Genomic DNA, 26,151 nt, shown 5'->3' on the forward strand with positions numbered 1-26,151 from the left:
TGACAAAATTTTCTCCATAGAAAATTTTTGACGAAAATTTCTCCATAGAAAATTTTTGACAAAATTTTCTCTATAGAAAATTTTTGACAAAATTTTCTCTATAGAAAATTTTTGACAAAATTTTCTCCATAGAAAATTTTTGACAAAATTTTCTCTATAGAAAATTTTTGACAAAATGTTCTCTATAGAAAATTTTTGACAAAATTTCCTCTATAGAAAATTTTTTGACAAAATTTTCTCTATAGAAAATTTTTGACAAAATTTCCTTTATAGAAAATTTTTGACAAATTTTGTCTATAGAAAATTTTTGACAAAATTTTATTTATAGAAAATTTTTCACATAACTTCTCTACAGGAAGTTAGTACAGTAGATCGCCTTCGTCTCAATGTTCGAAGTCGATCTAGCCACGTCCGTCCATCCGTCTGTCGATATCACGATAGCGGTCGAACTCGTAAAGCAAGCCGCTTGAAATTTTGCACAGATACTTAATACTGACGTAGGTCATTGGAGATTGCAAATGTGCCATATTGGTTGGGATTTAGATATAGCTTCAAAATTTGTCTGATATGGCTGAAATTTTGCATGTAGTATTCTGTTATGACTTTCAACAACTGTGCTAAGTACGGTCCAAATCGGTCTATAACCTGATATCGCTCCCATATAAACCGATCTCCCGATTTGACTTATTCGTAGCATCAGATTTTAATATAAAAACATCCACAAAGCCACATGGCTGTCACCCGATCAAAACACGAGAAACCAAATTGATCACGTTGTGATAGATCGAAGGCATTTATCCAGCGTGTTAGATGTACGATCGATCCGTGGAGCGAATAAAGATTCGGATCATGACCTTGTTGCAGCAAAGGTTCGCACACGTTTGAACATGACGAGGAAAGTACGATCTGACACTGCACGGAAGCTGGACATTGAAAAGCTGCAGACACAACAAATGGCAGCGGCATACTCCACTCGACTGACCCAACTGCTTGATGAAAGCACTCCTTGTTCCGATGATATAATGGTGCAGTGGCAAACTATTGGCCACTCTATGGAAAATGCCGCGAAATCCGTACTTGGGTACCGGAAGCCTCCTCCAAAAAACCCATGGTACGACTAAGAGTGTCGAGATGCTACTGAAGCCAAGAATGCGGCATATAGAGCAACCCTGCAATCAGTAGCAACGCGCCAGATGAAGGAAAGGTATCGGGAGAAAAGGTTAAGTAGCAGTAACCCGACTAAAGAACAACAAGGCAGCAGGAGCCGACGGGTTACCCGCTGAACTATTTAAGACCGGAGGCGACTCGCTGATAAGGCGTATGCATCAGCTTATCTGCGCATTCTGGCTAGAAGAAAGCATACCCGATGATTGGAACCTCAGCATACTATGTACCGTACACAAGAAAGGAGACAAGACGGAATGTGCCAACTACAGAGGAATAAGTCTCCTCCCCATCGCATACAAGATACTCTCGAGCGTATTGTGTGAAAGATTAAAACCTAAAGTCAATGAGATAATTGGGCCCTATCAATGCGGCTTTAGACCAGGTAAATCCACCCTAGACCAAATATTCACACTGCGCCAAATCCTGGAAAAGACCCGAGAAGAACAAATCAACACCTACCATCTCTTTGTTAACTACAAAGCCGCTTTCGATACCCCTTAACGTTCAAAGGTATTTTAAGCCATATCTGAGTTTGGTATCCCTGCAAACTGAATAAGACTCTGCAGGATGACACTTTGTGATACGCTTTCCTCAGTAAGAATAGGAAAGAATCTCTCCGAACCATTTAATATCAAACCAGGTTTCAGACAAGGAGACAGCCTCTCGTGTGATCTCTTTAATATCCTGCTGGAGAAGATTATACGAGATGCAGATGTGAATAGATATGGCACACTAATCACAAGAGAGCACATGCTACTCGCCTATGCCGACAACATCGATATCATAGGTCGGTCACCGGAAGTAGTAACTGCAGCCTTTGAATGAATCGAAAGAGAGTCAGTGAAAATGGGTCTGGCAGTAAATGGAGATAAGACGAAATGGATGGTCTCCACTCCCAAAAAGCCTTGCACAACCGAGCAGATAAAGAACATGGAGAAAGTTGGGAACCACAACTTTGAGATAGTCAGTAACTTTATCTACCTCGGCACCGCCGTAACCGAAACGAATGATACCAGTTTTGAGATAAAGCGAAGAATAATACTGGCAAACAGATGCTACTTTGGACTAAGTAAGCAGTTTAGAAACAAGGCCACCTCTCGACAGACGAAGACTACACTCTACAAGACACTGATACTAGCCGTGCTGTTAAATGGTTCTGAAGCATGGGTACTTGTGAAAACAGATGAGGCAGTGCTTGGAGAATTTGAGAGAAAGATTCTTCGTAAAATATATGGACCAGTTTGCGTTAGCAGAGAATATAGGCGACATATGAACCACGAGCTGTATGAGCTGTATGACGACGATAGCATCAAAATATAACGGCTGCGTTGGCTAGGTCATGTTGTCAGAATGGATGTATAAGCTTCAGCAATACACGCAAACCGGGAAGACCAAAAGCCCGATGGAAAGATCAAGTGGTGGGAGACACCTCGAAACTTGGTGTCAGAGATTTTAGAATGAGCGCAGAAGATCCAGGCGGTTGGAATGTTATTCTACGTTCGGCTATTTGTTCCAAAATATTCTTTTATAGCCAATTAAAGTAAAGTAAGATTTGATTTCTTGAGGCCCTGGAAGCCGCAATTTTTGTCCGATTTGTCTGAAGTTTTGAGTGTGGCGACATCCAACAACTATGCCAAATACGCTTTTAATCAGTCTATAACCTGATATAGCTCCCCTGTAAACCGATTTGACTTCTTGAGACTTTACAAGCCACAATTTTTGTCCGATTTGGCTGAAATTTTTCGGTGTTCTATTACGACTTCCAACAACTGTGCCAAGTACGGTCTAAATCAGACTATAGCCTGATATGGCTCTCATACAAAACGATCTCCCGATTTGACTTTTTGAGTCCTTACAAGCGGCAATTTTTATCCGATTTGGCTGAAATTTTGCATGCGGTGTTCTGTTATGACTCTCAATAACTGTTCCAAGTACGGTCCGAAGCATTTACCAATGCGTTATAGCTCCCATATAAACCGATCTCCCGATTTAAGGTCTTGGGCCTATAAAAGCCACATTTATTTTCCGATTTTGCTGAAATTTGGGACAGAGAGTTGTGTTAGGCCCTTCGATATCCTTCGTCAATTTGGCCCATATCGGTCCAAATTTGTATATAGCTGCCATATAGACCGCTCCTCCGCTTTAGGGTCTTAGGCCCATAAAAGGCGCATTTATTGTCCGATGTTGCCGAAATTTGGGACAGAGAGTTGTGTTAAGCCCTTTGATATCCTCCGTCAATTTCACTCAGATCGGTCCAGATTTGAATATAGCTGCCATATAGACCGATCGGCCGATTTAGCGTCTTAGGCCCATAAAAGCCACATTTATTATCAGATTTTACCAAAAATAGGAGCAGTGAGTAGTATTAGGCCCTTCGACATCCTTCTTCAATTTGGCTCAGATCGGTTCAGATTGGGATATAGCTGCGATATAGACCGTTCAGCCGATTTAAGGTCTTAGGCCCATAAAAGCCACATTTATTATCCGATTTTGCCGAAATTTGGGACAGTAAGTTGTGTAAGTCCCTTCGACATCCTTCTTCAATTCAGCAAAGATCGGTCCCGATTTGAACATAGCTGCCATATTGACCGATATCTAGGTTTTAGGTGTTGGGGCGATAAAAGACGCATTTATTGTCCGATGTCGCTGAAATTGGACACAGTGAGTTTGGTTAGGCTCTTCGACGTCCTTCTTTAATTTTGCCCAGATCGGTCCAGATTTGCATATACCTGCCATATAGACCGATCTCTCGATTTATGGTTTAGGGCCCATAAAAGAGGCATTTATTGTCCGATGTCGCCGAAATTTGGGACATAAAAGCCACATTTATTATCCGATTTTGCCGAAATTTGGGACAGTAAGTTGTGTAAGTCCCTTCGACATCCTTCTTCAATTCAGCAAAGATCGGTCCCGATTTGAACATAGCTGCCATATTGACCGATATCTAGGTTTTAGGTGTTGGGGCGATAAAAGACGCATTTATTGTCCGATGTCGCTGAAATTGGACACAGTGAGTTTGGTTAGGCTCTTCGACGTCCTTCTTTAATTTTGCCCAGATCGGTCCAGATTTGCATATACCTGCCATATAGACCGATCTCTCGATTTATGGTTTAGGGCCCATAAAAGAGGCATTTATTGTCCGATGTCGCCGAAATTTGGGACAGTGCTTTGTGTTAGGCTTTTCAACATGTTTGTGCATCTTGGCCCAAATCGGTCCAGATTTGGATACAGCTGCCATTTAGACCGATATCTCGACTTAAAGTCTTGACCCCATAAAAGACGCATTTATAATCCGATTTGACTGAAATTTGATACAGTGACTTATGTTCGGCTTTTCGACATCGTGTCGTATATAGTTCAGATCGGTATGAGGTATATGAGTATAAGGTATGAAATTTTCACCGAATTTTGATGAAAGGTGGTTTACATATATATCCGAGGTGGTGGGTATCCAAAGTTCGGCCCGGCCGAACTTAACGCCTTTTTACTTGTTTTTTTTATAAATTTTTAGCAGAATCCATTGTGGTGGCTTCCCAAGATTCGATCCGGCCGCTTTTACTTGTTACTTGTTTATCTGTACTGCCCATATAAATGTTTGCCATTTATTCCAATATGAAAAATTTCGCAATTGTGGCCTTTTCACCTATAAAAAGAAATACATGCTTAAGGGTGTTATACAAGTTTTTCTCCTTTTTTCTGCATTTCATTCATTTGTTTAACATTTTTTTTGCTGATTAACCATTGTTCTTCTTGTTGTTCCTCTTTATTTGCCATTACTTGTGTCCCTTAAGTCTAAGCCCCCAAGCAATATCCCAATTTTATGCCTCAAAATACCCACACATTAGAAGACTTTTGGTAGAAAGGAAATCTTAGCAACAATAATATCCTTTTTTAAGATTTCCTCAGAGAGAGACAGTAGGTGTGGGAGATGGAGTAAGGCAAATGTCCTTTTCCCCCTGAACCTTAAGGCAAGCTAAATTAGCCAGATTTACACAGTTTACCAAACTGATGATAATGATTATGGCATCTAGCAACTCTGTTTGTTGCCAGCATGCAACTCAAACTACACTTTCAATACTCCAAGAAAAAAATAAACCCAGGCATATAGCGCCGGGGCCATTTTATTTCCATTAATCCTAGCAACCTTCAATTTCTAAGCTGGGAGAAAAAAACAAAGAAAACTCTGTTTTAGCAAGACTTACTGGGAGAAACTGTTTTGATTTTATTGGGCACGAAACTATGCTAATATAGGCCCATTAACCATTATTTGCCTATGTCTTAAACATCATCACCAGCATTTAGCGAGAGACCGGTAACGGCAGCAGCACTTACACCACCAACTGCCCTAGCCCTCTGACCTAAAGCCGGTTTGGCAAAGTCATCACCACAAACTATCCTTGGGCCAGGCCACGAAAGCAAGAAAGTCTTTGGTTTTTGGCTGCCTGAAGGCCTGGTAAAAGTTGTTTGCTTTTGGCTTTTATATGCTTTACACATATGCTTTATGGCATGTCAAGGACAAGGGGCATAAGGGGGAGAAGGATAAACCTAAGAAATTAAGGGATTTCGCTTGCTGTTTTTATAGGCATTACCAACATTCCTTGGAGGTTATTATTTTAATATTTTTTTGTTTGTTGTTTTTGCCTTGCAAGGAGTAGAAGGAGTAAAAATAACATACACACGGTTTTCCCAGCCAGCAGCCAAGTTTAGTTTAGATGTTGTGCCACTCTCTCTCTCTCTCCCTCTCTCTCGAGACATACTTTCCCTGCAACATTTGTTGTTTTTGGCTCTGTACTATGTATATTGGAGTAGCCAGGACGATATCACTTCTATCCTTTGCTGTGCTTTACGCCTTTGGCAACGGCTGTGCTTAAAATGCTCTTTGAGCTGTTACTTCCGATTTAATGTGTGAACAATTATTTTCGTTTTGTATGGTTATAGGATTTTCATTGTCCTAAGCATGTTGCAAACTTTTTTGATTTTTTTCTCTCTCTCTCTCTCTTTTGCTAAGTCTTCTTAATGGCTTTTAACAAAGTACTTAACTTAAGGCAAATGAAGCTAAAATTTTCTAAGGCAAAGAACAAGGGAATCATTAAATAAATGATATAAAGTGATTAAAGTAATTTTTTCCAGGACATTTATTTCTCATTTAGGCTAATGAGAGACAAAGAGAATTTTCAAGTTGAAAAGTAGGAGAAATGCCCTAAATTCAAACATAGCGAAGTTTAGATATTAAAATCCATCAATAAGTGGTTTGATTAGGGGTAAAAAGTCAGTCTTAATGCTGCTTATAGCACCAATGAAAAAATTTTTGGATAATATTGGGTTGCCCAAAAAGTAATTGCGGATTTTTTTTTAAAAGAAAGTAAATGCATTTTTAATATAACTTAGAATGAACTTTAATCAAATATACTTTTTTTTCACTTTTTTTCTAAAGCAAGCTAAAAGTAACAGCTGATAACTGACAGAAGAAAGAATGCAATTACAGAGTCACAAGCTGTGAAAAAATTTGTCAACGCCGACTATATGAAAAATCCGCAATTACTTTTTGGGCAACTCAATATGTTTATACCCACCACCGAACCCGGCCGATACGGGATGACTATGAGCACCACACAGGCTGGAACTTAGAGCTCCGACTTGTGTGCACGGAAAGCTTAGCTGAAAGCTACCGGGCCCGTCCATAGGTTGCGAATGGTGGTAAGCTCCGTTTTTATACGGAGTAGCTGCAAATGCGGCCGCGGGCAGTCAGCGATTTTCGAGAGGAGAGTCTCAGTGAGGAGTCAGGTGGCATTGGCTCTTAATTAAATACTGAGTTTCAATGATACTCGAGATGACAAGGCGAGTTATTGGCGCCTTCAAATAACCAATGGCCAACATCAGCGTCTGTTCCCCATGTTAAGGGCGGCTGGCAGCGAGCGTCGGATCTTGAAGCAAGCGGCTCGCCAAATAATCAATGGCCACCATCAGCGTCTGTTCCCCATGTTAAGGGCGGCTGGCAGCGAGCGTCGGATCTTGAAGCAAGCGGCTTGCCACAACGAGGGATACGTGTGCAATCCCATAAAAGCCATGCGGTTGGAGTGCTGGGCCAGTAACCCACCCCCGGAAAACTATGAGAATTACTATGTGAAACAAAGGAATAATAAAAACGGACCCCCCCAAGGTTGACGACCCACGCAAACGAAAAAAGGACCATGATTTGCGAATCTGCACCTGGAATGTCCGCACTCTTTATAGAGAAGGATCCGCGCTGGCGGATGTATAAGAGAAGTACAAGGCAGATATCACCGCCTTACAAGAAGTGCGATGGACTGGGAATGGCGTCACTACTACACCAAACGTTGGCGAACTATGCTATAGCTGCCATAATACGAGCCAAGAATTTGGCTGTGGATTTGTGGTTAGTCGGAGACTGAAACACCTTGTCTCCAGCTTTACTCCGATGGATGAGAGCCAGCCACAATCCGCATAAAAGCCAAATTCTTCAACATCAGCCTTATTTGTGCCCATGCCCCGACGTGAGACAAAGAAGAGCAGACTAAGGATATTTTCTACGAGCACCTAGAGAGAGATTTGTGGTAACTCGGAGACTGAAACACCTTGTCTCCAGCTCTACTCCGGTGGATGAGATGAGAGGCTAGCCACAATTCGCATAAAAGCCAAATTCTTCAACATCAGCCTTATTTGTGCCCATGCCCCGACGTGAGACAAAGACGAGCAGACCAAGGATATTTTCTACGAGCGCCTAGAGAGAGCAAATGACCGCTGCCCCGCCCATGATATTAAAATCGTTCTGGGAGCTTTTTAATGCGAAAATAGGGAAGGAAGACATTTTTGGTCAAACAGTCGGAAAGTTTAGCTTAAACGAGATAGTGTCTAGTAATGGGTTGAGGCTGATAGATTTCGCCGCGGCAAAAAACATGGTACTTAGTAGCACCAGATTTCAACATAAAAATATTCACAAAGCCACATGGCTGACAGCCGATCCGAACACGAGGAAACAAATTGATCTCATTGTGATAGATGGAAGGCATTCATCCAGTGTGTTAGATGTACGATCGAACCGTGGAGCGAATATAGATTCGGATCATTACCTTGTTGCAGCAAATGTTCGCACCCGTTTGAACATGGCGAGAAAAGTACGATCTGAAACTAAACAGAAGCTGGACATTGGAAAGCTGCAAACACAACAGATGGCTGAGGCATACTCCACTCGACTGACCCAAGTGCTGGATGAAAGCACTCCTTGTTCCGATGATATAATGGTGCAGTGGCAAACTATTGCCCACTCCATGGAAAATGCCGCGAAATCCGTACTTGGGTACCGGAAGCCTCCTCCAAGAAACCCATGGTACGATCAAGAGTGTCGAGTTGCTACTGAAGCCAAGAATGCGGCATATAGAGCAACCCTGCAATCAGTAGCAACGTGCCAGATGAAGGAGAGGTATCGGAAGAAAAGGAGGGAGGAGAAACGTCTATTTCGCAGAAAGAAAAAGGAAATGGAAAGATGTGAATGTGAGCGAATTTACATGTACAGGAATCAGATGAAGTCCGGAAATTCTACCAAAAAAATTAAACATCAAACCGATGACTTTGGTGCAGGCACTTCCTCCTGCAGAGACAAAGAAGGAAATCTGGTAACTGACACAGATAACATGTTGAGGATATGGAGTTGCTAGTGTCTGACGATGGCGGCGAAGAGGATACCGCAGAACCAACCCCTGATGATGGTATAGGATATTTACCTCCTAGTCAGAATGAGGTCCAAGTAGTAGTGACCCGACTAAAGAACAACAAGACAGCAGGAGCCGACGGGTTACCCGCTGAACTATATAAGACCGGAGGCGACACCCTGATAAGGCGTATGCATCAGCTTATCTGCGCAATCTGGCTAGAAGAACGCATACCCGATGATTGGAACCTCAGCATACCATGTCCCGTACGCAAGAAAGGAGACAAGACGGAATGTGCCACCTACAGAGGAATAAGTCTCCTCCCCATAGCTTATAAGATACTCTCGAGCGTACTGTGTGAAAGATTAAAACCTAAAGTCAATGAGATAATTGGGCCCTATCAATGCGGCTTTAGACCAGGTAAATCCACCCTAGACCAGATATTCACACTGCGCCAAATCCTGGAAAAGACCCGAGAAGAACAAATCAACACTTACCATCTCTTTGTTAACTACAAAGCCACTTTCGATACCCCTTAATGTTCAAAAGTATTTCAAGCCATTTCTGAGTTTGGTATCCCCGCAAAATTGAGAGGACTCTGCAGGATGTCTGAGTTTGGTATCCCTACAAAATTGAGAGGACTCTGCAGGATGACACTTGCTGATACGCGTTCCCCAGTAAGAATAGGAAAGAATCTCTCCGAACCATTTAATACCAAATGAGGTTTCAGACAAGGAGACAGCCTATCGTGTGCTCTCTTTAATATCCTGCTGGAGAAGATTACACGAGATGCAGATGTGAATAGATATGGCACACTAATCACAAGAGAACACATGCTACTCGCCTATGCTGACGACAGTAGTAACTGCTGCCTTTGAAAGTATCGAAAGGGTGTCAGTGAAAATGGGTCTGGCAGTAAATGGAGATAACGACATGGATGGTTTCAACTCCCAAAACGCATTGCACAACCGAGCAGATAAAGAAAATGGAGAAAGTTGGAAACCACAACTTTGTGATAGTCTGTAACTTTATCTACCTCGGCACTGCCGTAACCGAAACGAATGACACCAGTTTTGAGATTGAGCGAAGAATAATACTGGCAAACAAATGCCACCGTAGCGCCGACATTAGCATGTCCGCCTATGACGCTGAACACCTGGGTTCGAATCCTGGCGAGACTATGAGGAAAAAAATTTTCAGCGGTGGTTTTCCCCTCCTAATGCTGGCAACATTTGTGAGGTACTATGCCATGTAAAACTTCTCTCCCAAGAGGTTTCGCAATGCTGCACGCCTTGTGAACTCGGCTATAAAAGGGAGGTCCCTTTGAATTGAGCTTAAAACTTGAATCGGACTGCACTCTTTGATATGTGAGAAGTTTGCCCCTGTTCCTGATTAAGTGGCGCAAAAACTTGGTATCAGAGATTTTAGAATGAGCGCAGAAGATCGAGGGGCTTGGAACGCTATTCTACGTTCGGCTAGTGAAAGATATGTCCGGTCATAGCTAACTAAAGTAAAAGTAAAGTAGCCATATGAATGAAGGATATGGATAATGGAACTTGGATCTTGACTTCTTGAGCCGCTAGAGGGCGCAATTTTTATCCGATTTGGCTGAAATTTTGCATGAGGTGTTTCATTATGTATAGTATGGTCCATAAATCGAAGGCCACCGTAGCGCAGAGGTTATCATGTCTGCCTATGACGCTGAACGCCTGGGATTCGAATTCTGGCTAGACCATCAGAAAACATTTTCAACGGTGGTTTTCCCCTTCTAATGCTGGCAACATTTGTGAGGTACTATGCCATGTAAAACTTTTTTCCAAAGAGGTGTCGCACTGCGGCATATAAAAGGGAGGCCTATAAAAGGGAGGCCCTTTATCATTGAGCTTAAACTTGAATCGGACTGCACTCTTTGATATGTGAGAAGTTTACCCCTGTTCATTAGTGGAATGTTCATGGGCAAAATTTGCATTTGCATGGTCCATAAATCGGTCCATAGCCTTGTTTAACTCCTATATAAACATTTCTGTGATCTTGACTTCTTGAGCCACTAGAGGGCGAAATTTTTATCGGACTTGGCTGAAATTTAGCATGAGGTGTTTCGTTATGACTTATAACAACTGTGCCAATTATGGTTCAAATCGGTCCTTAACATGATATAGCTGCCATATAAACCGATCTGGGATCTTGACTTCATGAACCACTAGAGGGCGCAGTTCTTATCCTATTTGGCTAAAATTTTGCAAGAAGTGTTTTGACCTAACTTCCAACAATTGTGCTATATATGGTTTAAATTGGTCCATAACCTGATATAGCTGCCATATAAACCGATCTTGGATTTTGACTTCTTCAGCCTCTAGAGGGCGCAGTTCTTATCCGATTTGGCTGAAATTAAGCACGAAGTTGTTTGTTATCACTTGCAACAACTGCGCCAAATATGGATCAAATCGGTCTATAACCTGATATAGCTGTCATATAAACCGATCTTGGATCTTGACTTCATACACCACTAGAGGGCGCAGTTCTTAACCGATTTGGCTGAAATTTAGCATGAAATATTTTGATATGACTTCCAACAACTGCGTTAGATATGGTTCAAATCGATTCACAACCTGATATAGCTGCCATATAAACCGATCTTGGATTTTGACTTCAGCCTCTAGAGGGCGCAGTTCTTATCCGATTTGGCTGAAATTTAGCACGAAGTTGTTTGTTATCACTTGCAACAACTGTGCCAGATATGGCGTTATGACTTATAACAACTGTGCCAATTCTAGTTCAAATCGGTCTATAACCTGATATAGCTGTCATATAAACCGATCTTGGATTTTGACTTCTTCAGCCTCTAGAGGGCGCAGTTCTTATCCGATTTGGCTGAAATTTAGCATGAAATATTTTGATATGACTTCCAACAACTGCGTTAGATATGGTTCAAATCGATTCACAACCTGATGTAGCTGCCATATAAACCGATCAGGGATCTTGACTTCTACAGCCTCTAGAGGTCGCAATTCTTATCCGATTTGGCTAAAATTTTGCAAGAAGTGTTTTGATCTAACTTCCAACAATTGTGCCACATATGGTTTAAGTTGGTCCATAACCTGATATAGCTGCCATATAAACCGATCTTGGATCTTGACTTCTTGAGAATCTAAAGGTCGCAATTGTTGTCCGAATTGGCTGAAATTTTGTATCAAACATGGTCTGAATCGGTCTATAGCCTGATATACCTCCCATTTAACCGATCTCCCTATTTTACTTCTGGAGCCCCTAAAGGGCGCAATTTTTATTCAAAAATTCAAATTTTGCCCATGAACATTGCACTAAGGAACAGGGGCAAACTTCTCACATATCAATGAGTGCAGTCCGATTCAAGTTTAAGCTCAATGATAAGGGGCCTCCTTTTTATAGCCGAGTCCGAACGGCGTGCCGCAGTGCGACACCTCTTGGAGAGAAGTTTTCCATGGCATAGTACCTCACAAATGCTGCCAGCATTAAGGAGGGGAAAACCACCGCTGAAATTTGTTTTCTGATGGTCTCGCCAGGATTCGAACTCAGGCGTTCAGCGTCATAGGCGGACATGCTAACCTCTGCGCTACGGTGGCCTCCTATTCGAATTGACTGAAATTTTTATTCGAATTAACTGAAATTGTACACAACGACTCTACTATGGTCTCCAACATTCAGCTCAATCATGGTCCGAATCGGACGATAACTTCGGCAAAAATTTTTATATAGGAACATTTTTGACACGATTTTTCATATTGAAACATTTTAAACAGAAGGTTTTTAAAAAATAAAAATTTGGGCTTTTTGATAAAAATTTCGTTGATGCTAATTTTTGACTAAATTTTCTTCGAGTGTATCTATGTCCTACAATGCATCAATATCTAATCGATATATCATCTCAATATTTCATTGATATATTACCATTTCCTTTCAGGACCTTAGAATATGCTCTGCCACTTCAATTACAAAAGCAATTAAATTTTATTTATTTTCTATTGCCTAACAAATTAAAATTTATTAAATATGCAACCTTTCCCCTCTCTTCCACACTCTGTCTATTTTCAGTGTGAACCCGGTTTGGGTGCCAGCGTGATGTACAATCTACTTTACAATAAACCGCAAAAACTTATGCTATTAGCCGGCTGCAGTACGGTCTGTACAACTGTGGCAGAAGCCGCAAAAATGTGGAATCTTATTGTGGTATGTATCGAAGAAGAAGAAGAAGAAGCGGAAAAGGAAACGAACACAAAATTTGATAAATTGATTTCAATTTTATTTCTATACATAAAGATATTCTAAGCCACTTGGGCGGGGGGCGGGGGAAAGGGAAATGCATGCACATCTTAACAACAATCGAGCATTGTTTGGTTATTTAGGGACTACAACATACAAGAAAGAAATATGTTAAGTGAGAGAGGGAAGATATTTATTGAATCGCATTTATGATTTACTATGTGTGTTGTATTTCAATGCCACCATGTCGTAGAAAACTCATGGCCATTTGGCTATGAAAACCTTTGTGGCAAGTAAATGGAAAACTTTTATGTTTGCAACAAAAAGTCATAAAATGAAGCGAATGAAGCGAAAGAATCGAATAAATTGAGCGAATTGTAGACAAGTAAACAAGTTGAAAGAAATCTTATTTTCGCAATTCTTCCGAATTAAAAAGAGGATGACCAAAGAGATTATGGGAATAGAGGAAAAATTCAAATGGAAGTGTTAAACCGAGTTTTAACAGCGTTAAATGAATTTATTGATTTATTGAATTATAACATGAATAGATGCATAATATACTATTATAAGCTTCCCATTAAATTTTTAAATATGAATTAATATAGAAATCCCGCATTTTATAAGAATAGCTGGGAACTCTTTATCCATTCAATGAAAGGAGCTTTCACTCAAACGGATAAAGAGTTCCCAGGCTTGAGTAAAAATAAGAATAAATTGCTGAATTTAAGAAAAAAGGCTTCAGTCTTTACGGCTGCAACTTCACTTTTGAAATAGAGACTGAAGCGGTAAGAGGAGAAAGCTGTCAATAAAACCACCATAACCTGAAGCAAAACACTTTGCCTTTTTTTTTCTTATATTTTCATGTTGGGGTTTTACTTACAATCTGTGAGTACAACAACGATTTACATACAGTCCACTTACAGGAATCTCACAGGATTGTACATGGTCCTTCGAACCTTTACGAGGAACTTGACATACTCAAAGGAATTGCAAGTGAAAATCTTTACGAGATTCTAAATTTTATTTTATATTACGCAAGCGCTATGCCAAACAAGAAGAGGTGAGTTAAGATTAATGCAAGTGTATTTGAATGGTGTGAGTTGGAGTTTATGGTTAAAAAAAAAAAAAAAAAAAAAAAAAAGAAAAAAAAAAATTCTACTTGTGCTATACGATAACCCGATTAAAAGTCAAAAACCCAGTCAAGAAGCTTTATCGAAAGAAAAGGCTGCAGTACTTATGTACGTACCCGAATCAGATCTTAACCTCTTTAGAGGAGATATTTGCATACATGTGGTTATGTCATACAATCGTCGTTATATACATTTCATGCCATGCTAGAGCGATCTGTTATACTTTGTATTAAAGAGCTCATTGCATTTGGGATATGCAATTTTCCTCGTCGATCTCTTTTGCTTGTTGTCGGGGAGAAGGAATTGTTATAATCAGAACATTAATTTAGATGCAAGTATTGGGGCAACATATTGAGAGTTTTGTATATTTGTTTTGAACACTCTTTTTCATCGATTTTTTTGAGCCCTCTGTTTTGTCTACCACCATGCTCCTCGGGTCAATAGGAACAATTTCCATATGGTGCCATGCAATATTTATTGCATATGATTGATGCTCGCTGGCGCTCTGAATTTGGATTCCCTTAAATCTATCTCTTTTTTGATAGATCTTAGGAAAAGAGATAGGTTTAGCACATTTGAAAGCATTGAAATAGCAGGCCGACGGCTTTGCTTTGATGACCCACTATTAACTTTCTGTACTTCACCCCACGGTTACACGTGGCAATAGAAGTGTTTTTTGATAGGATGAACAGAGACTATCTTATCAGAGTGTGAGAGACAGCCGCAACGGTGTGAATAAATTCCTAGGCTACGCATACAAGATCTCTTAATTTGGTTCTCTTAGAACATGAGCATCGTCAAATCATTGGACACACTGGAACAACTCTCTTCGTTTATCAATTGCGCTGCATCTCTTCCCACGACGATCAAATCACTTGGTTTATAGTCCACAACACCCCCCTGTTGTAGGTGGACCACCAATTGATCATAGAAACCAGTATTGAGAATATGGAAGAAGTTTGTCAAGTGCATCAGTCAAGTTATTAAATTGATTTGAAGGGACAGTTGTGTACATGCAGTTATTTCGTGTGGTGATAGGAGTTCAGAAGAATTGAAAAGGAAAAAGTATTGAATGGTTGGAAATAACTTCTTTAAAATTTGATTTTATGAACTGGATACATTTAAGATTAAATTGATAGTGTGTTGTGCGGTTAATTATTTATTTAAAGAGGAAGATTAATTCAACATTACCGGCTTGTGTATAGGAGAGAAACTACAGCTTGGTTTGTGTTTTCTTCATATAAATTGCTGCGTATTTTGTTATGGCTAAATCGATGAATTTCGATTACAACAATGTGGTATGGCTAAGGCCAGCCGAATGTTAGCTGAATTCGGTTGTATTACATTGTCAGAGGATAGATGGATAAGGAGACATAAAGGGCATATAATAGAAAAATGTCTCAACAATGAAATAAACCTGGACCCCGATGAACGTTTCATCTCGTATGACGAAGTTTAACTACTCCCTTTGTTGAAATTTGTGTATGGAGTAACATACACGACGACCTCAAAGACGACCACATTCACAGGTGAGCGAATGTTGTTTTAAATTTGATATTATACGTGAAAAAAATTATTGAGTGAAGTAGAGAAAAGGGACTGCAAGGAGTCTTATTGGTTGATATTTATTTTCTACATACTCATCAATACTACAAATATTATTCGGCCGTACCCCGAAACGCTATCTGGCCGCACCGTGACAAAACCATCAAGCGGTAATCAAATCTGCTCGCTCTGTTAGCAACCCAACTAGGCAGCACATTAGGGTGTGCCGCAGAAATTCATGCGGAATACCGGCAAGAGGATATATCAAATTGCACATTATTTTGTTGATCAGTGCAGATTTTAGTTTTATTAAGCGCCAAAGTTTAGTTGGAATTATTGCAAAAAACGAAGAAGAAAATAAAAGAAAGTTAATGACACATTATTTTAAACTCTGGTGGACAGAGTGTATGACCTTAATTTAATCTAATGGAATATTGAAAATTGGCTATCTCTCTTATCAATTTATCTCGGTTGTTAGTTTTAAATCACATAACAATTGAAGGATTCGAAGTCGACAAGTCACCAGGTCCAAATAGCTGCTCTGGGTATCTGACGGAGCACCAATCTTCGTTTCCAAATTTGATTGGTATTAATAAATTTTACCAATGCTCAATGGATTTAATATCTGAAACTATGATTACTGAAGCCCTATCGGTTTGAGAAGACACATATGTGTTTTGCTGCGTGAATCTTATTGTATTTCACAGCCAATACGAAGTCCGACTGTCTAGCGAAGGTTGACATTTGAAGAGGAAAGGTGTATGTTTGTTGGCCCATTTTGTTCTCATGAAGCGAATGTTGGTTGAAATAAGTAGCAAATTTTCATTTTGTTCTACCGCTGGGGGATTTGAGAAATTAACTAAAAGTTTCAAACCTTCTGGAAGAAATTTGTTTTGTGCGTTGGAAATATAATATTGCCACAATAATTCAAAGGGAAGAAAGAGGAAATGTGGTTTTCTTTCTGTGCTGGAGATTTATTTGTTATTCATTCAAATTACGTTTGAGTCAATGAAGATTACTTGAGTACTATCTTGAAGATAAAATACTGGAAATTTATATAAAATATAAGCTTATGATACTGAAGTTACATTTTGATAGTTACATTGCTGAGATGAAAGTGATCTAGGGACTCGGTCTGAAAAAACTTGTGAAAGGCCAGTAAGGTGATATTTTCCAAGGCGTGTTTGATTTAAATTTTCTCGTGGTCGCTTGTTTCTTGGGCGATTTTAGTATTCTTGTTCCAAGGGTGTATACATACTGCAGAGTTACATTTGAGATTGTATTGAATTGGTTTGTTACGGTCTAAATTTGTACAGAACAACCACTTTTTTCGACATGAGTTCCAAGAAGTTTATATTTTTCTCCGACCAGGTCGTCACATTCTGTGCTACGTTTGCAAATATTCCGCTCCAAGATCATACTATTTCCGGATTGGAAGTAGAATTGGAGGATTTGGAACGTAGATGGCGACAGTTGGTACAGATTTACGAATCCGAGATGACTTCGGAGAATCCAGTTAATACTGAGGAGGAAAGGGTGTCAACACACTCTAAATTTGGAACGACATGCAAGGCATATAAGGAATGTAAGGCATCGATCTTAGATTTGCTTTTCATCGAGAAGCAAAAGCAGATTAAGACACAGGCGAATGGAAGTGAAATTCGGCAGGATTTACAAACTGTTGACACGGGATACTCCCTGAAAGTTCCTCCGTGTGATACGGAGATTTTTAGTGGGGGCTATGAGAAATGGCCCAGCTTTAGGGACATGTTTACTGCCATATACGGCAGACATCCAAAACTGTCACCAGCTCAGAAGCTATTTCACCTAAGAGCGAAAACTCGGGGGGAAGCAAATCAGATAGTTAAAGGATTTGCTCTTACGGATTTGAACTATGAGTTGGCGTGGAAGGCTCTTAAGGAACGATATGAGAATAAGCGTATTCTCATTAACCACCAACTCAGAAAGATTTTCGATCTTGAAATGGTTTCTACGGAAAAGAGTAAGAGTTTGCGCAACCTTCAGTACACAATCAACAATTGTTTGTCTGTCTTGAAATCATATAACATTTCTGTTATTGCTTGGGATCCAATTTTGGTTTTCTGGGTTTCCTCGAAGTTACCACAAGAAACCTTGTCGGCTTGGGAAGGTTCTATACAGAACCATAAGGATATGCCTACTTGGAATCAACTTAACGAGTTCCTTTCCAATCGTCTGGATCTTTTGGAGTCAATCAGCGATATCCGAAGACCAGGAACAAATACCGGGACAACGTCTCAGAAATCTCAGAGTTATATGGTGAAATCTGATGCAACGCCTCGGGCTTGTCGAGTTTGTCAAAAGAACCATGCTCTACGGCAATGTTCGAAATTTATATCCATGTCTCTTACGGAGAAAAGGGAATTTATTGCACAACATAAGATCTGTGAAAATTGCTTGTCTTACGGACATAAAGTGACGGATTGTAGGATCAAGAAATTGTGCCAAGAATGTAACCAGACTCATCATACGTTGTTACACTCACGGCCTCATCGCAATGAGCCTCAAAATCCTTCCTCTTATCATATTGCTACGCAAGAAGAAGAGGAACCGTCTTCATTCCACCCTCCGATGGATGAAGTACAAATGAATTTTTCGGAATCTGGCCACGGAACGATTCTTCCAACAGCATTGATTGATTTGGAGCATTTGGGTAATCGTTTCACGATTCGAGCTTTCCTAGACCAAGGTTCTCAGGAAACGTTTATCGCTAACAGGATCGTTAGTCAACTGGGAATTCCAACAAGTAAATCTTTTACGAAGATATCTGGACTTGGAGGTACAGTACTGGAAACTTCATCTAGGGTTTGCAACCTGAAGTTAAGATCAAGGAGGTCGAGTTTTGTCTTGGAAACGATGGCAATAGTTATTTCTAACTTGAATCATCTCATGCCATCCGCAACACATCAAATAGATGATTGGACAGGTTTGAATCAGCTCGAGTTGGCGGATCCATTTTTCTACAAGACTGCAAAAATCGATATGTTGATTGGCAGTGACATTCTTCCATGTGTGTTGAAAACTGGGGTTCACAGAAACATTTCAGAAAACCTGTTGGCACAGGAATCTGAGTTTGGGTGGTTCATAAGTGGCCCACAAAATTCAAGATGCGTTACTACGTTCGCAGCTTGGGCAAGTCATTGTACTACCTCCCTTAATGATGCAGTGAGGAAGTTTTGGGAGAGTGAAGAAATTCCTGAGGAAATTCAACAATCCGAAGAGGATTTGGAGTGTGAACAAATCTACAAAGACACCACTCAACGTCAGGATAATGGGCGATATATTGTCAGGCTCCCCTTTAAGAAAGAATTTCCCCAGCAAATGTCCTTAGGTTCGTCAAGAAGGACGGCTTTAGGCCAATTTTTTAGAATGGAGAAGACATTAAAGAATTCCCCAGCTCTATCAGAAGAATATAACAGAGTACTCCAAGAGTATTTGGTACTAGATCACATGACCGCGGTTTCAGCTGATGAATTATGTAATGGCAAATCTTATATGTCATTTTACTTACCACATCATGCGGTAGTAAAGCCCGAACGAACTTCTACGAAGCTCCGGGTAGTATTTAATGCGTCGAAAAAGACGACAAGTGGATTCTCTTTAAACGATGTTCTTTACACTGGGCCTACTTTACAGAACGACTTAATGAACGTAATTTTACGATGGCGATTATTTCAATATGTGTTCAACGGCGACATACAAAAAATGTATCGCCAGATATTGGTAGATGAACGTGATCAACAATATCAAAGGTGCATATTTAAGAAGACATTAACGGATCCCGTACAGGATTTTGCGCTAAAAACCGTCACATTTGGGGTAAATTGTGCTCCATACCTTGCTATCAGGACACTATTGCAACTGAGTACCGATGGAAAGAAGACTCATCCAGCTGCTTCCGATATATTGCGACGTGACATTTACGTTGATGATGTTTTGTCTGGTGGACATTCGATAAATGAAGCGAAAGGACACTTGACAGAATTAGTAGATTTGCTGGCTTCTGCTGGATTTCCATTGAAGAAGATTACGGCAAATCACGCCGACATTCTTCAGACTGTCCCAGCAGAAGACCTGTTGGACCAAGATTTCTTGAAGCTGGAAGACTCCAGTGACACGAAAACTCTAGGAATCCGGTGGAATGCGATGATGGATGTTTTTTACTATAATGTCTACGACATTAACAATTTGAAAGAGACCATTACTAAACGAACCATATTGTCAATTGTGGCTAAATTGTTTGACCCTGCAGGTTGGTTAACCCCTATAATTATAACAGCAAAAATGCTGTTACAACAGCTCTGGATTGATGGCACAGACTGGGACGAAAAGGTTAAGCCACACTCGTTAGAGAAATGGTTCGCATTTGTAGGAAACTTTTCGAAAATTCCGGAAATTAGAATACCTCGTTGGATTGGATATAGACCCCAGAAGGTTATTCAAATTCACGGGTTTTGCGACGCGTCCGAGAAAGCGTACTGCGCGTGCTTGTACATTCGTGTAGTGGAGGCTGAGGATAGAATATCATGTCAACTTTTGGTGTCAAAAAGCAAAGTGGCTCCATTGAAAACAATTAGTCTTCCAAGGTTAGAACTTTGTGGGGCAGTATTACTTGCTCGTCTCACAAGGTCCACATGTGAACATCTGAATTTCAAACAGCGGGATATTTATTTATGGTCTGATTCTACGATCACCCTGGCTTGGTTGAGCAAACCACCCTATCAGTGGAAGACTTATGTGGCAAATAGAGTTTCTAGAATTCTCGATCACGTCGGGAATGCCAATTGGTTACACGTGAATAGCGGAGATAATCCCGCCGATTTAGGAACTCGAGGATGTACTACAACGGAACTAAAGGAAAACAAACTTTGGTGGAATGGACCGAAATGGCTTAAAGGCCAAATTTCTGACTGGCCACAACAGCCGATATTGACACAACATTCTTTGGAAAAGAAAACTAATGCCTTTCAAACTCTTACAGAGCAAGAAGATATATTAGACAGATTTTCTTCATACCACCGTGCCCTCCGGGTTTTGGCTTATATGTTCAGATTTATTAGAAACTGTCGCCGGCAGATTGGTTATATTTCTCCTAACGGACTAATAACCTCGGAAGAACTGAATTTCGTGAAATACCGCGCTATAATTATTTCACAACGTGCATATTTTCATAGGGAGTACGATTCCTTAATGTTGAATTCCACTATCAACGTAAAAAGTAGGCTTTTGACATTAAATCCCTACTTAGACAAAAATGGACTCTTACGAGTAAATGGAAGGCTGTCGAACTCAGATTTGAGCTTCAACGAGAAACACCCGATCATTCTTCCGGAGAAGTCGAAATTATGCAAGTTATTGGTGGATTTTACTCATCAAATTCTGATGCATGCAGAACATCAAACTATGCTTCGATCCATACGCCAGGAATTTTATGTTATACGCCTTAAAAATGTTATTAGGCAATGTATAAGAACTTGCAAAATCTGTACGATATATAAACATAGGATTCGTAGTCAAATTATGGCAGCTTTGCCGCAGGAAAGATGTATATATTCACCTCCTTTTACGAATACCGGGGTAGATTTTGCAGGGCCGTTTGAAATCAAAACTTCTAAATTGCGAAATGCTAAGTTGGAAAAAGGTTATGCTGTTGTATTTGTATGTCTTTCCACTCGTGCTATACATCTAGAAGCATGTTCATCCCTTAGCTCTGAGGCCTTTTTAGCTACTTTTGATCGTTTTGTTGGTAGGAGAGGATTTCCAGTCAAAGTCTTTTCGGACAACGGCACCAACTTCGTTGGCGCTAATCGAATACTTGCAAATGAATATAATAACTTTTTAAAATTGGCGGAAAAGGCATTAGTGGAGAAATACAGCATTCATGGTTTCTCATGGCATTTTATTCCCCCCCAGGCCCCCCATATGGGTGGTTTATGGGAAGCTGGGGTAAAAAGTATGAAGGCCCATCTCAGGAAAGTTGCGGGAAATCTGAAGTTTACATATGAGGAATTTTCTACGCTGCTGATACGCATTGAAAGTATTCTGAATTCTAGACCCCTTTCCCCGATAAGCGAAACTCCTTCGGAACTCGTGGCACTGACTCCAGGACACTTCTTGAAGGGTTCCCCTTTAGTCGCAGTTCCTGAGGAGTATTCCGATAATATGTCTCTCATTAGTCGATGGCAACGCCTGAAGGTTTTACAACTTCATTTTGCAAAGCGTTGGAAGAATGAATATATTTCCGAGCTACAAAGGAGATATAAGTGGAAGACCTTACAGAAGGACCTAAAGGAGGATGACTTAGTGGTTATCAAAGATGATAACTTACCTCCAACGGAATGGAGGTTAGGACGAGTGACTAGGGTATTTACTGGGAATGATTCCAAGGTTCGAGTGGCGGATGTCCGTACTCAAAACGGGATCATGACCCGCCCACTAGTCAAACTTTGCATTTTACCGATTAGTCAACAACGACAACTCAATAACAACTCACACTAAATTCAGTCTCTTGCATCAACAAAATCTTAACTTTTATTACATTCTATAGCTCCCAAAAGTGCAAAGTCTGTCAGGAGAGACATCATTTGCGATTTTGCCAAAAATTTAACAACATGGAAGTTTTAGAGCGTGTACAGACAGCGAAAGAAAAAGGATATTGTTTTAATTGCCTCTGTGCCTCTCATACGAGGGAATGGTGTCGATCTCGGAACACCTGTGCAGTTTGTAACCGAAACCATCACACTAAACTTCACGTGGATCGCCAGAAGCCAAAACGGGATTCAAAACCATCCTCTATTCGCCAAAGTTCGCCTTCATCTACATCACGTCGAACGCCTTCCCAGAAATCTGATGGGTCGCAAGTCAGTCAAAACAAGGAAATTAAGGATTCAAAGATGAAGCGCCGTCTTGGAGGAAGGTCTAAACGGCATGTTTTTATGCCAACTGCATTAGCTCGAGCAATCACTGTTGGCGGTACAAACAAGACACGAATTCTGTTAAACTCAGGCGCAACCCAGACAGTCATTTTGAAGTCATTTGTCAAAAATCAACAGCTTCAAACCACGAACAAGAATGGAAAAGTATTTTGTACCGTAAACCTTCAATCTTTCCATGACAGCACAGTGAAAATTCAAATCCACGGAGTCGTTAAAACGAAGTTTGATTCTCCACTTCCAGAAAAAGTTTCCGACACAATTCTTGAGAATACTTACTCCCAACTTCCAGATTTAGCTGACCCTCATTTTTATCACCCTGTTAACATTGACATAATGATTGCTAATGATGAGATGTCCAAGGTACTAAAAGCTGGTTTAATCCAGACAGCGAGTCACATGCCAATAGCTCAGAGCACAGTATTCGGATGGGTCATTTCAGGAGCTCGTTTTTATTGATGTTGCGATATTGCAAGAGGCCCCGGCATGTTAAACCGAGTTTTAACAGCGTTAAATGAATTTATTGATTTATTGAATTATAACATGAATAGATGCATAATATACTATTATAAGCTTCCCATTAAATTTTTAAATATGAATTAATATAGAAATCCCGCATTTTATAAGAATAGCTGGGAACTCTTTATCCATTCAATGAAAGGAGCTTTCACTCAAACGGATAAAGAGTTCCCAGGCTTGAGTAAAAATAAGAATAAATTGCTGAATTTAAGAAAAAAGGCTTCAGTCTTTACGGCTGCAACTTCACTTTTGAAATAGAGACTGAAGCGGTAAGAGGAGAAAGCTGTCAATAAAACCACCATAACCTGAAGCAAAACACTTTGCCTTTTTTTTTTCTTATATTTTCATGTTGGGGTTTTACTTACAATCTGTGAGTACAACAACGATTTACATACAGTCCACTTACAGGAATCTCACAGGATTGTACAGGAAGATTCGCGGTATTGGTTTTATCTTATATTGGGTTGCTCGAAAAGTAATTGCGGATATTTCATATAGTCGGCGTTGACAAATTTTTTCACAGCTTGTGACTCTGTAATTGCATTCTTTCTTCTGTCAGTTATCAGCTGTTACTTTTAGCTTGCTTTAGAAAAAAAGTGTTAAAAAACTATATTTGATTAAAGTTCATTCTAAGTTTTATTAAAAATGCATTTACTTTCTTTTAAATAATCCGCAATTACTTTTTGGGCAACCCAATATATAAAAATCAATTTGTGTTTGTTTGTGTTTTCCCTTAAGACTCAACAACGGCTGAACCAATTTTCTTGAAATTTTCCCAGATGGTGCATAATGATCCCGTGGTGAATATAGGGTACTACATTTTTCGAAAAGCGAAATTTTGTGTGCTCTCTTATACTACTCCAAAAATTCAATTTCAATTTAGTTAGCATTGTGAAGTTGAACCAGGCTAAAGGTAAGACCACTTATGCCTTTTTTGTTGATTTTTGCGCGGCTTTTGATCTTATCCCAAGAAACAGTCTGTTCTACAAACTCTCATCTTTAGGACTTTCAACGAAAATTGTATCGATAGTGACATTACTGTACAAGAATACTAAAAGCAGAGTATGGGATGGAAATACATACTCGGAATATTTTCCTGTAGAGTCGGGAGTGAAACAGGGATGTATTCTTAGCCCAGTTCTTTTTTCACTATATTTAAATGACTTACCCGATGCTCTAACTGGAGGAATAAATATCGCGAACACACACGTGAAGATACTACTCTATGCCGACGATATTGTGATCTTGTCTGATACACCTAAAGATTTACAGATTATGATTGACACTTTGCAGGAATATTGCAGTACATGGAGCTTAAAAGTAAACCTTACTAAGTCGAAAGTTATGGTTTTTAGAAAGAGTACTAGGATATCGTCCGGTCTTCGTTTCCGCTACAACGATGAAGATATAGAAATAGTTAACAGATATACTTATCTCGGTGTGGAAATCGCGTACAATTTGTCTTTCAAAGACCATTTAAAGAACAAATTATCGGCATCGAAAATTGCTATTAACTCCACGTGGTCGAAATATATAAATAACCCAAGAATCTCTCACGATAATAAATTAAAAATATTTGACTCTTGTTCAAAGTCTATCATGTGTTATGCTGCTCAAGTATGGGGTTACGAAAAATATGATGATGTTGAAAAGTTGTTTCGTTTTTTCATTAAAAAGATGTTTTACTTACCTAACAACACACCTAATTATATGTTGTATCTAGAATCCGGACTATACTCCTTATACTCCTCCACCCTTAAAACTCATTTTCTTTACATCAAGAGGGTACTTCAACTAGAAGTTAGTAGACTTCCTCGAATTCTAGCAGAGGAAATCCTTAAACTAAATATTTCCTGGGCAAAAGTGTGGTCGGAATTATGTCAGGATTTGAACTATCTGCCCGCCAACAATAGATTGCCCTTATGCGCCTATTGGAGGGAAATAATTGATGCCTTGAATGTAAAGGAACGATATAGTTTTGAATCGGCAGCCAGAAATTCTCAGTTTCACGATCTCTACCCATATCTTGATTATAATATGATCCCAACACTGACAGAGAATCTTTCTGCTCGTGCTACCAGCTTGATCATTAAAGCCAGAGGTGGATTGCTTGATCTGAATTCCAGGGCATTTCGAAGTAACACTACTGGCATATGTTCTATCTGTAACACAGATGAACCTGAAAATACTTTACATTTTATTGGAAAATGTCCTATTTTGAAAGAATTTAGGAAACTTTATTTTAACAAAATAAGTCTCGAAGAAAATGAAACATTAAACATACTAAATGGCACGAATCTTACCTCTCTGTACTCTTATTTAGAAAGCTGTATCAAATATAGAAAATTAATAATAAACTGTTTTGATGTTTGAAAATTATATAAATGATTAAATATTTTAACATGGCAAGCAGCATATGTGCTAAGCCATATATAGATTGTATGCTTAAGAATCAATATTATATACATGCATGTATTATTTTGTATTTCTTAATCAATCTATTAATAAATAATAATAAATAATAATAATAATACTACTCCAAAAATAACAAGTAAAAAGGCGTTAAGTTCGGCCGGGCCGAACTTTGGATATCCACCACCTCGGGTATATATGTAAACCAGCATTCATCAAAATTCGGTGAAAATTTCATACCTTATGTCCCATATCAGTTATATCAAAATATGTTCCGATTTGAACCAAATGCTAATAAGTACAGTAGCTTTATCTAAAAATAAACCGGTGTGAACCATATACGACACGGATGTCGAAAAGCCTAACAAAAGCCTAACTGTGCCAAATTTCAGTGAAATCGGATTATAAATGCGCTTTTAATGGGGCAAAGACTTTAAATCAAGATATCGGCTACATGGCAGCTATACCCAAATCTGCAGCGATTTGGGCCAAGTTGCA

General features: G+C 39.6%; 1 protein-coding gene across 1 annotated transcript in view; it reads left to right on the forward strand.

The window, feature by feature from the left end:
* The window catches only part of LOC106093690 (gamma-aminobutyric acid type B receptor subunit 1), a 400,156-nt gene that overhangs the window by 186,797 nt on the left and 187,208 nt on the right, over positions 1–26,151 (forward strand). Inside the window, exon 3 of the mRNA XM_059366135.1 lies at positions 12,909–13,043. Within this exon, the coding sequence (XP_059222118.1) occupies positions 12,909–13,043 (135 nt within the window). The remainder of the gene's footprint in view (positions 1–12,908; positions 13,044–26,151) is intronic.

Source organism: Stomoxys calcitrans, chromosome 3 (genome assembly GCF_963082655.1).
Source record: "Stomoxys calcitrans chromosome 3, idStoCalc2.1, whole genome shotgun sequence".
Lineage (NCBI taxonomy): Eukaryota > Metazoa > Arthropoda > Insecta > Diptera > Muscidae > Stomoxys > Stomoxys calcitrans.